The following is a 13,190-nucleotide window of genomic DNA, read 5'->3' as shown; positions in this document are numbered from 1 at the left end:
TAAGTAGAAGCCCTGTTTCCTTCCTCACTAAGGATTGCAGAAGGAATAAATTAATGATGCTCTAAAAAATCAGCCAGCGATCAAAATCTAAGTGGTATACAAGTATGTATTTGCCCTGGGAAGGATTGGAAAATCACTGTAAAACACTTGGTTGGTGAAATGAGTCAACTCAATAAGGATGGTAGACACAAAAATGGGGTTTTATTTACAGGGTAATAAGTGGAGTTTCTTAAAATATAACATTTTTATTTTCATTGTTGACACATTTTCTTTGTCTTTCTCCTCTTTTTGTATTGTCTTGTCTCAGATGTCCTATGCTATCTTGAAGCCAGCATGTGTTTTTTAACCTCTTTTCTACGGTCATGTAAAATATAGACAAACAATGAAATAATGTGAATGAGCAATATCTCATCTGATAGCCTGGTTTTTAAAGCTGTTGCTAAGGAATTTTGAAGGAAAAATCGAATTTTTCAAGAGAAAAAGTCTGAAGTATTTTATCTGTGTGAACAGTAGATGTTTTCACAGTATTGTTCCTTTCTTTTACCAATTACTTGTTGGTAGACATCTTTTGACCTCTTTTGTCAATCCATGTTATTTACAATTGTTCTTATTCAATTTCATTCCTCCAGCCCAGAAGGGTCTGCTCCATCTCAGCCCCGACGTCTACCAGGAGATGGAGGCCAGCAGGAAGCAGAGTGGCAGCATACCAGTCACCGGCAGCAGCAGCACCACCGGAGGGTCCATCAATTACGTTGCATCCAAAGACGCGGGGTCCTGCTCTGCCCCTGTGCCCCCAGGACATTCTCCATATTACAGCGGCTCGTCCTCCTCACCCAGCCCCACTGCTACCATGGCCAGAGAGCTGCTACTTAACGGCCAGTCACCTCCAGCAGATGGGTCGCTGCCCGTAAAGGGGAAGAACCTGGCCTGCAGTGTTTCTGTGCAGCCGGCGCAGCAGCTGGATTACCTGGCTCACATCCAGGGCTTCCAGGTAGGATTCAGAGATGTGGCACCAAGGCGTCTTTAAATTTCTCCTCTGAATTTCTGTCCCTGAAGTTTACGTGTCGCTGCTGCGGTGCTCAGGGAGGATAAGTATACAAAAGACACAAGCACTTCACAATACTAGTTAAACTGTGGTAAACTCCAGTCCTTGTTTGAGCTAAGCAGCCATTTTATCCAAGTGCAGACCACAAAGGAGACCGCTAAAATAAAACAAAATGTCTAACTTTGCATGAGAAATGAAAACTGCACATCATAAATATGAGAGTCAGAGTTTACAAAGTTAAACAAGAATAAAAGCACCCCATGCTTTTGTTGGCTCAGCTGTTTTTAAAGTAAAATAATATGTCATTTAGAAATGCACCAATGGACTTTTCATCCGTAATGCAGATTTGTGTTTCTTTGAAGTCAGAACTACCAATTCAGATCTTGACTGATTATAATTTTGTTTTTTTAAGACATGTAATCTTGAAAGAGAAGTGAAACGCTGCAGATTTATTGATAGTGGTGCTAGAAAATGAAAGTATGACAGTATTATCACCTTTAAGCATCAAAAGGTCTTCTAGATCCATATCTGCTTTGTTTTTAAGTTAGCAAGCGCATCAGAGCTGTTAGTTGATGTGTTTATAGATCGGCAATTCTACTTGGGAAAGTGAAAGTGAGATGAAAAAAATCTGATTATAATCTGTCAATCCCTGACCAAAACCATTCAAGGTGACACTGGCTGATTCCTCTCTGGCGAATTGATTGGTGTATCTCAAATAATTGCAGCATTGCGTTCTTTGCCATATCTAACAGTGAGTTTTGGATTGTGTTTACCTTAAAAAAAACTCAACGAAAAAAAAATTATTTAACCAGATGAATGTAATTCTGTGATTTAGCAGATGTGCAGTAAATAATAAGTTTGGTAATCCCAACTGTCCTAAGTCAGAAAAATGTTAGCCTGATTTGATTTCAACTTTAAACATAATTATTAGATTATATTTTATATTTCTATAAAGTATAATATAACATTTTATGTTATTATTTGCAGTATTTTATGGTTGTTTGTTGTTGAAGTGTCAGTGTGTTTAGACTGAAAGCACAATCAGTTCTCATTAGCAGACCTACAGTAGATAGAATGCACCAGCTTCACAGGTGGGTTTGTCAGTACCAAACCAGACTCACAGACCTGGGAGAGAAAGGTTCTGTGAGTCTCTCCCAGGTCTGTGTGTGTGTCTGTATTTTCCACTCGGGGGGTGGGGGGGAGTCCGTTGTCTGTTTCAATCTGTACATACCTGCGCGCTGATACCAGCGCCTGCTCATTTAAGCCACAGATGCTTTTTATCAGTTTGAGCTAAAACATTTTATCTTAACCTGCTGAGGGTTCCTTTGAAAGGCCTTTGTTATTGCTCTTAGCCTTCCTGTGTGGATGTAACCTGAGAGAGCTCTGCCGCCTGGCCAATCACACACACACACACTCACATTCACACAGCAGGTCCTGTTTAGTGGAAACGGATGAGCCGGGCAAAGCTTGCCTGTAAAGTTGGCATTCTTGTAGTTTCCTAAACATATTTACTGTAACATATTACATAGTTGTATGCTTTTGCTTGTAAATGCTTGCAGACATTTCTGGGAGTAAAAACACAAACAAGCATCGGTTTACGCGCTGATCCCCTTGTGTTTCTTAAGCAAAGAATTCAGGCTGTAATTGAGACATGCTGACAATGTGTGTTCCTTTGAGAGGATGTTTCATATCTTCTGGGTTTGTAATGAAAACCTCTGCTTGCTTACAGAGCTGTGTTGAGCAAACCTTCTAAGCTTTATATGTTGCTGGTCATCACTGATTTTTAATATTTAGCCAAAATCCCATAACTTGATTCTTTGTGTTAAAGTGCCTTTCTATTTACACGGTCTAATTGATTTTTTATTTTTTTTATTTTTTATTCGATAATGCTGTCATTGTTGGATTAGAAATCTTGTAATTATGTTATCCAAGTGTGCAGATTACAGTGACTATGGTACAAGGAATTAAGGAAAGTTGGCCAGCACCGAGGGCGCTCTCAGGAGACAAAAGCTCAAGTCTACCTGCTAAGCCTTTTTTGATCTAATTGGAAAACAGCCACAGGGGGGAATTTGGTCCGGCTAAGCAGCAGCATTTTCTGGTGGTAGCTTGGAGCGTAGATGTTGGCACCTATTCCAGAGTTTTTGTTTGTCCTAATAATTTGGTCGCTGTGTTGTTGGCACAGTGGATATCTGAGAGCGTGAAAGTAGGACAGAGACAAAAAAGGGAAAAAAAGCTGAAAGTCAAAGACACTTTTCCTTGTTTCCTGTAATTCCTCGTCTTTTTTTAAGGTTTTGCTTTATTACCATTTTGTTGCTGTAGATTTACCTGTCATAAATCATAAATTATCTGTATTCCATTTGTTTTCCCATTGACACTACATTCTTGAAATGTTGATTTTTTTTTTTCCTCGTCACAGTGACATCTATTTTTGTGAAAAGAACTATTCTGCCACCCATTTTTTCCCCAATCAACATGGTGTACTCAAACTTGGATGATGTTTACAGCCCTTCAAGTTTCCTACTTTTTTACTCTAAATATGACATGATCAACCCAAACAAACACTGTAATTTATCTTTTTTATGTTGCTTGTGAAGTAATGGCTTCTTCCTTGCTGAGTGGCCCATTTGTCCTGACACAACTGGTGTAACTAAACCGGATTTTCAAATTTGGGTTGGTGATGGCCTCTCCACAATATTGACTATGTTCCTTAAGTCACTAATGATTTAAGTTAAGTTTTCCTCTAAAGATAAATATTGACATTGTTGAGTTTTAGTTTCTTCCCCAACAATCATGGCTCTTTATGTTGCTTTTAGAGTAAAACCCTCTTCCTCTCTGAGCGGCCTCCCAAGCTATGTTACTTCAGCACTCAATTCTCTGGAGATGAACACACACTTCAGCCAACAGCTTCACATTTCTGGGGTTAATAATGCACATTTCACTGCAAAAACACATTCTTTTGTGTCTTGGTTGGATATAGCCATTGAGTTTTTGATGGTATCGTCATGTTTGTGGAAATTATGTTAGGAGTGAGCCACACTTGTCAAGAAGTTAAGGTCCACAATTCCCTTCCTGCTTTCTTACCTGGTTTCTTTGGATTTTACCCTTAATTGCCACAGAAGGAAGCAGTGTGTTTGAGGTGTTGCGTTAAAATACCCACCCAGATGTTGTGAGTCAGAGGCTTGCATAGCCATGATGTCATCACCTGTGCTTTCCCAAATAATTTAAAGTGTACTAAACTTAACGTAAGAATATAAAATAAAAATTATAGCTCCTCATTCTGGCATCTAGCAAGAAAAATTATTTTAGTCATTCTAACTGTATTGAAAAAGAAAAAAAAAGTTGAATATGATTTAAGGTCAGAAAATAAGAAAGAAAAGTTCCTCTTTTTATAGAGTAAAAATTTGGTTTCAGCAGATGATGTGAATTACATCTAGTTGCATGCTTCTTCTGTACGTTGTAAAATAAACTGGCTCTGTTACATTTATAACTAAATGAGTGAACAGCATGCACCCTTTTCCATAAGCCATATTCCCTGGTAACTGGCAGCAATAGCAGATGTGACACCTTTGTAGCCCCACTCAGAGGTTACGCCAATCCTGATGCTGTTCCTGCACTGCCGTGGAAAATATGACAGAATTGCTTTGTTTATTGTTTCATTTTGACCAGCCTGTCGGGTTTTATTATCGACATTGGGCATTAGATCTTTACTCTAAAAACTGAGGTAATATTAAAAATTCAGTGGCACAGAATCTTTGAAGACTGAGGGTGGAAAAGAAACCCCTCAATGTTCTCAAGAGTTAGAGGGAATAGAGCAACCTGCTATATTCAACATTTCACATCATGTTTAAAGAGATAAATCCTCTTCTCTGTTTTATAATCTCTCTCTATCCAAAACAACAAATCCAAGATGCTTATCAGCCGAGATTCTTTTAGTGAGGTAGTGGTGAGCTTAACGTTGGAGACGGATTTAGAGACAAAGCAGGGACGTACTCTTCGCTGTACTGAAATCAGAACTTGATGTTGGAAATCCCATGTTAATGAAAACACTATCCTTGCCGGGTGGCGGGTGTTGATATCCATTCACTCCAGTTCCCAGGATTTCTCACACTTTCACACTGTTTGTTCTTCCCTCTCCACGCTTCCTCCTTTGGCCGTGTAGAAAAACCACATCAAGCGGCGCCGACTACACCTAGTACACTGCCTGGCAGTTTCTGAGCTTACACAAAACACACCCTTTTTTTTCTTTCTTTTTTCCACCTTCTTTTCTCGCTCCCTGATCTCCACTGCTCACTCCCTCGTCTCTCTTATCGAGATCAAATGCGTGATCTGCTGCAAGCGTTCAAAGACCAACAGTTTGTTTCCAATCTCCTTGTCATCATTTCATTCCTCCGCTCTCTGTTTACTCTGGGATTTGCTTTAGAAAATACATTTTGGGGTGGCTAATCCCACCACGCTTTATTTCTGCGGCCCTGGTGATGGCTTCCAGCTGCAGTCTGCGGCATATTTGTGTGAAGAGCAATCTTCGAAAACAAGTTTTGTCTGTGGTATAAATCAGACTGCTAATGCTCTGCTGGCTCGGCGCACAGTCTCTGCTCACATGGTGGCCCTCCATGTGCGTGTTGACGCGCATGCCTGCGTCTGCGTGCGTTTAGCAAAACTCGGCAGTGATGTTTTTGCGCCGCAATCAAGCCCATTTGCGAACCTTTAAATCAAATACCCTCAAGTGCCAGCGCTGCATTTTTGCTAATTTGAATATGCAGCATAATCACTTTTCCTCGCCCTTGTTCTTGTGTATTTTGATAGTATTGATCATATTTCATTGAATTCCCAACATTTGGCAGCAATGGCAGTTGTGTGCCACCGCAGGCTCGGCACGTAGAGATGGAGGGTGTGTTCACCCTGGCACTTTGTTTGGAATCTGAAACAATACTTTTTATTATCCTCATGCAAGTTTCTCAGAAAAACTCTAGGCCTGCATTTTTCCTCTAGTTTTAAGTCATTCTGTACTCAATGAGCTCTTGTCACAAGACACGTTACTGAGCGTTCCCATGACTATTTTGTGAGAGGGGGAAACATAAAAACACAAATTTGTGCTGTTGTCTTTGACTAAATCTTCATGGATGTTTGATTTTTGCCAGCAGGATCTACCCAAAACACTATTGCTACACTATGTCAGTAAGATTGTACATAAAATGTACTATTCGTCTTGAAATCATACAACAAATACTAGCTTAAAAATCATTAAATGTTTCTGTGCTAAGATTGCAACTACCAAATATGATACTTTATTTACAGGGGGATATTTTACGAGACAGTGCATACCCATCAATGTTCATGTGAAAACTGTTTCCCAAAAATAATTTGTTAAACCTGTGCAGCTCGCACTTGCAATTAAAACTGAAAGAAATCTCTTTTGAAATGCGAACATTCACAACAAGATGTCCTGAGAATGTAGCCGAGTTTATTTTGAACTGACAATGTCATTTTTATAAAGACTTTAAATGGTGAGGGCATTTCAGGAGGAGCACCTTTGTTTGGCCTCCACATCCTGCTATTCCTGGAAGTCCAGAGAATATCCACAGTCCACTCAAAACCTCTTGACTCCAATGAAGTAGCTTATTTTGGAGCCTAATTGATCTTTACCAGATTCTCTCAGTACAGGCTTGACAACTATGAAGTCAATGTTATTTCCTACTAGTTGCACATTGTTGTGAAATCCTCGTATTTAAGCAAGCAAATAATGCAACAGCCCTCCAGTTCAGTGTTTGTTTTAGAAGATACTCTTACCGCATTGTGAAACTTCATCCTCGGGATCTGTGTGGGCTTCTCTCGCTGCTCCCCAACATTTCATTTCTGATTTTAAATTTTGGGTTTTGACCTACATAATTGTTTATGTAACATAGATTTTGCCAAGCTTCATAAATAGTGACTGTGGTTTTTCTTTGGCTTGTGCATGTTTACATTTGCTTGAATGAAGAGGGCCATTGGAAGATGAGCCATCCAGCTTTAGAAGCCAGATGTCAGAGGTCGCTCCACATTAGTGCCGCCGATCAATTGCAGGCCTTGCATAACTCTCCTGCTTCTTTGTCTCCAAAGGAAGTGGATTAGAGGCTGTGTTTTGTGATGGGACCAGGGATGATTAGTCGGGCCTGTTTAGAATGCATCCGCTCACAGATGCTCTCAAAACAGGCCGGCTGGCATTTGAGAATGGTGCTGCTTGTTTTTAAGACGCTCGTTATTTCAGTTTCCGCCAAATCATTACAAATGAAATGATCCTGTAGACGCTGACGGGTCAGTCAACTTTGTTTCCTGCCTTCAGTTAAGAGTTGGTGGTAAATCCCCAAAGAGGTCAGACATATTAACTGTTTTGTCAAAAATAATTTTAAAAAAGCCACCGGGATAGTAGAACCCACAGGTGATTGTTGGTGACCTGCCAGTTTTCACTCATTTCTTGACCTCATCATGTTTACCATTCTGTTTTTATCAGAAATCAAGAGGAATGAGAAAGAAGTGGGAGAAATCGTAGCTTGTTAGGGGGAAAAAAATCTATAAAATTTACAATGCAATGCTCTTTGAGGTCGAATTCAGAAGATGTAGAAAATAATTACAAGGCAAAAACTATAAGTAAATTAGTCAATATTTACTAATTGACTAATTCACTCTAAAATGTGATGTATGGCTGGGAATGAAAGATAAACAACATTTTATTTGTTCTACAAGCATAAAGTTAGCCTGCTTTATTTGTATTTCCAAACCTGTTTAGATTGACCAGTGTGCTAGAGATGAGTTTAAATCTTTATTGAGGGGAAAGAGAAAATATAAAGAGAAAAATATAAATTCTACAATTTTTCTTAAGTTGACCAGAACTACTTGCATTTAAACATCTCCCCGACATTATGCTCCCGCCACCATTTTTAACACTGATGAACAAAATAGGATTAATTGAAGAATTATCTTACAATACTGATTGTTTTGAAACTTTACCGGAACATTGTGATAGAACTTCTTAAAATACATACATGCAGAGTAAAACAAAGAGGAATCTCCTAGAAAGGAGACAAATGAAAATTTAAACTATAAGAACTAGTATAACATTATTTTACGTTTTATTGTTTAAGGAACAAGAAATATCATTTTGTTTTATATTGTTCTATAAAAGGTTTTTTTTTGTTTGTCCAAATTTTAATGAACAGGATTTAATTTAAAATTAAAAGTCTTTTAGAGAAGGCAAACTTATTTCAGCTGAACTTTTGACAGTTTGCAAGAGATGATTGGAGCAAAGTGCCAACTGTTCATCATGATTACATCATGTATCACAGTCTCCAATCCAAAGAAGAACTTGAGGCTGTCACATATAAACAAACACTCAATGTTTTTTCACCTAACTCATTCATGCACAGCATTTCCAAACTGTCCAGCATAAGTCTTTTGTTACCAAATTGTTGTATTGTCATCTCTTTCTTGTCATTTTTTTAATTTCTCCCTCCTACCTTTGCCCCTTTCTTGTTTATGTTAAAGTCTGGAGAATTTATTGGAGATTACCCGTCTGGGAAGGCATTTTTATATTTTATTTTTTCCATGGCTCACTTTACTACATTCATCAGTCATACTCATAACAGATAGCGTTTCACAGTTTATCACTGGGAGCCCGGCTCACCAGCAGGTGTGCACACACGCATACGCACGCATGCCAGCATGTGCTCTATGTATGCGCTTTATGTAGCATCGCACGGTTGTTCGTGTTTTCGTGGAAACATGTTCATATCTCTCCGTGCTTGAGTGTGAATTACGATCAGGCAGCCAGACTTCCATGTGTCTGGCTGCCTGATCGTAACTCATCCGGAGAGAAAAGACGTGCGCGCACACACACACACACACACACGCACACACACACACACACCCACCCCTCTCTGGAAGCTTTCAGTCACAGATCGTATACAGCCGCCCTGTGTGCGTATTTGTGCATGCACACAAGCTCAGCATGTATCGCCATCAAATAATGGCCTTGATAAGATAAAACTTTGATGTGGTGAGGAGATTTAGGGCACTCAAAGAAAAATAAGCACACGTCTGCATGCAGAGGCTTGTTTTATGACTTTCTGTGATTAAAAGACTTAAAAACCGTTTCTGCCAACATAAATATGCAGATTGGGAGCCAGGACGTTCATTATGCTTGAATTCAAAAGCTGATATCTGGTTTTCCACAAGCTTGTTGTTTCATTGGATCCTTTAAAATATGTGAAATATGATTTTGCGTCATCATTTTGTGCAAAATCATATTTTCCCAGAGAGGTTGAAGTTTCCTGTGCACTGTAGAAAGTCCAGAGTACAGTGCCTTGCGAAAGCAATACCTCTTTTTCACATTTCATCACATTATAACCACAAACCTTCATTGTGTTTTATTGGGATTTTTAAGTAACAGACCAACACGAATGACCACATAATAAGTAGAAATAACAATGTATATATTGGTGAGGCTATGAGATTTTTTCTTTTTTAACTTTGAGAGTATGGTCACAATTTTACCTGAATAAACATGTTAAAATTACAAAAAACAGTGATTTTAATTAGAAACAAACTTGGTTATCAGGAACCAACATAACCAGCTCATTTCATGTAGATCTTTATTTGAAATAGACAGCTGTTTTCAGAATCTTTTTAAAGTCCTCCTACTGGTAATAATGTGATGCTGATATGAAATATAACCTTCTCAAAATTCCCCCTTTTAAATTGTTTTATTTTTTGTGCTGGAGTCCTCATAAAATGTATTATTTATCCTCTTAATATTATGACTTTATTCTTGTAATCTTATACAGAACAATCCTGGAAGAAAATCCGCTGGAAGACCAGGGAATGAAAGCTAAAAAGGTTTACTTTCAGCAGGACAGCATGATGTTAAAATACATGTAAAACAATACAGGAATGGCATAGATCAGTGCATATGCATGTGTTAAAATGACCCAGTCAAAGTTCAGGTCTAAATTTAATTAAGAGGTTTTGTTTGATAATTACATATGCTCTGTGTCCGATCTTCGCTGTTTGGCAAAGAAGAATGTGTGAAACATTTAGAGTCACTGGATGTCAAATCTGGTAGAGAAGAACCCCAGAGTTGTTGATCATGTTGCACACCATCCTTTTTAGATTTATATTCTTCTGAAAACCTTTTATTTCCACTAATTCATTGACTACTTTGTGTTTCTGTCACTTGACTTAAAATAAGTCCGAGTCTGTACATTAACACAAATATAACACAAACTTTAACAGAAAACCCCTCCGTCCTTCAGCGCCTCCGTCTCTTGGTATTAGTTCTTCTTTCAGTTCTCATAGTTATGTGTTCTATTTATTAAGATGCCTGCAGCTGTCCTGGGCAGAAGTAGGCCAGGCAAACACATATAAACTCATGCAAGTCCACAGGCGAACCCTGGGACAGAGCCAGTGAGAAGTAGGGCAGGCTAAGCAGCCAGTGTTAACTAAAAGCTCTTCCATCTCAGGAGCAGCCCGTCCCAGAGGAGCAGCATGTCATAACAGTCCTGATTGCACAGCATTTAGGAATGCTTGCTGAATTAACCTCTCAATTCAGAGGGGTCACTCACGATGCGATCTCTACCTCAGATGCCCCGTCTCAATCACACACAGATGCACTTTCACTTGTTCTTCTCCGTTGCCATTCCTGCGTGTTGTTGGGTAATTGAGAATAAAAGTGTTGAGAATTTCAGTGCCTTTGCGACGACAAATTTCAGTGCTTATTTTTATTCCGAATATATTTTTTAGCCATCCCCTCATGAAGCTGTGAAGTGAAAGAAAGCTGACAGTTAAAATTAGAAAAGTGTTTGTGCTGCAGTTGTATTTGATGTAATAGCATTGGAGTAATACATAGGCCTGTCATGGTAGCAAATTCTGTTGGACCATGAATTGTCCCAATGATTATTGCAATAAACAATTATATTGTTATTTTGAGACCATTTCCAAGTAATGTACAGTACTGCTAATGGCATAATAATGCAAGTTCACCCTCTCAAAGACCAGTAAAATTAAATTTTAACACTACAATTGAAAGATCTTTTAAAAATCCAAAATAAATCCCAACCAAAAATAATAAATAAAATGGAAATAAAAAAACACAATGGAAACCATGAATAAGATGGATTATGATGTCTCAAATGTGGAAACAAAATTACCCTTCAAACAATATTGATAATCAAAATGAAAATTATTGAGCTCTTTAGAATTTGTCATGCAGTTAATTGGCTTAGTAATAAATCACAGGCTTTGTAATAGAAATATGTACAATTTGGTTAAGATTTTGCAATATTTGCAAACCATTTTTAAAAGTGTTTCCATTTTTCCATTCGCATTCTATATTGTGTTGGTCTATGATATGAAACGCAATCTCAAAACACCTTCTGTTTTTTGAGGGAATGTCGTGTTTTTACTCGCTGCTGAAATTGTTTGTTACTTTTTCAGGTGCAGTACAGCGACGCGCAGAGTGGGAAGGATTTTGTGACCTATCTGACCCTGTCCCCAGTGCAAATGACTTTCCACGGCACCGGGAGCACCCTACAAGCCAGCCATGACCAGGTATGTGTGCAAGACAAACATGCAAGCTGCATGTTTAATACAACCACACAAATTATTGGGAGTGGATAGAAAAAAAGAAAAGAAATGCTTTGCTCCATTCAGTTCGTATGGACAGAGAAAGAGATTCTACCTAGTAACTACAGTTTGTTTTTTTTAATAACAGTTTTTGTAAATAACTAAATATATATAATTTCAGGCTCTTATTGTTTTTCTTTTTCGTGGCTGTAAAATAGTTTGGGGATGAAAAGAGAGAAAAGGACAAATACAGCAGCTATTGGACTGTTTTCTTTATTGTATACCAGAAATGTGGCATTCATTTTTTTATCACTTTTAGTATCTTTAATGTAAAAGAAATGTCACAGCAAAAGGAATTTAAGGATTTTAATATACAATATTAATTTGGAATTGCTACACATTTAGCTAAAGACGTTTTGTAATTCATTTTAAAAAACCGTTGTAGTTTACAAATATAAGCCATTAGTCAATGTAAAATAGTACAAAAAGATAACGTTTTGTTTGGTTTATTAAATAGTTATAATAAAACCATAATAATGTTTACTTTTTGGTTTCTGGGACTTTAACCGTTACTCTGACAGCATCATGGTCACCTGTGAAGTTTTTCTATCCCACCTAAGTAATCCTCACGCAGAAATCTGTTATTTCTTCCCAAGTTTAGGGCAAATTCCTCCTTTTTTTTCTCTCTCTCCTTCCTCCCTCTCCAGTTTTCTCACTCATTCTCGCTTGCGTACTCCGCTGTATTCAGAAGGAGGCTCTTTGTCTTGCGTTGCCCAAGCAGAAAACCAGTTGCTTACATTCTATCATCTAAACATAGGACGCCCCTTTGTTCAGCGGCCATCAAAGCTTTAATAAAGGGCCGGCCCGGCCCCGAATGGGACAGCTGACAGGGGGCTGGTGTCGCCAACACTAATGGAGAGCCGAGCCAATATAGGGCAGGCAGGTCTGCGTCCTTGGGACCTGTTGTTGCCAGGAGCACTGGGGCATGACCGACTGTTAGAGAAGGCCTTTCTTTTCCTTCGCTCAGTACAGTGGCGAGTTCGACCACAAAGGGAGCATCTAACAATAAGGGGTCAACGTCAGCAGCCCTTGAAATCCTGCCATACGAACAGACCTCAAGGCGTCGCTCATTTTGTCGGGTCCACCGTTGAACGCTTCAGAGATACTGGAAGTACAGTATGTTGCAAAAATAATGATTGAGCTTTGAGCTTTTCTACATTTTCTCACACATTACAAATTTGTTTTAATGGGTACAGATGAACACAAAGTGGTGCAGAAAGAAAACGGACTGGGGGTATTTGACATTTTAAATAATAAAATAAACATTTGAAAAGTGTTGAGAATTTCTGTCCATGCTACACTCTGGGATCTCAATTACAGACACTGTAGTTGTCGGTAGAGCTTTCCTGGTTCAGTTCCCAGACTTGGATCAGTTGCAGCCTGAATTCCCCCTTCTTTCAAGTTACTGAGTGATAAAGTCTACTAGTGCCAAAGAAATCTAAGAAAAAAACATGTACTGTGGTCTGTGTGGGGTGATTCCCAATATTGCGTG

The 13,190-nt window shown here is 38.7% G+C and overlaps 1 protein-coding gene across 1 annotated transcript in view; it reads left to right on the top strand.

Moving 5' to 3' along the window:
- The window catches only part of stau2 (staufen double-stranded RNA binding protein 2), an 85,767-nt gene that overhangs the window by 47,077 nt on the left and 25,500 nt on the right, over positions 1-13,190 (top strand). Inside the window, exons 12-13 of the mRNA XM_005797872.2 lie at positions 630-991; positions 11,510-11,623. Of these exons, the coding sequence (XP_005797929.1) occupies positions 630-991; positions 11,510-11,623 (476 nt within the window). The remainder of the gene's footprint in view (positions 1-629; positions 992-11,509; positions 11,624-13,190) is intronic.

Source organism: Xiphophorus maculatus, chromosome 21 (assembly GCF_002775205.1).
Source record: "Xiphophorus maculatus strain JP 163 A chromosome 21, X_maculatus-5.0-male, whole genome shotgun sequence".
Classification (NCBI taxonomy): Eukaryota; Metazoa; Chordata; class Actinopteri; order Cyprinodontiformes; family Poeciliidae; genus Xiphophorus; species Xiphophorus maculatus.
The sequence above is the reverse complement of the archived record's forward strand: the minus strand, read 5'-3'. Positions and strand labels throughout refer to the sequence as shown.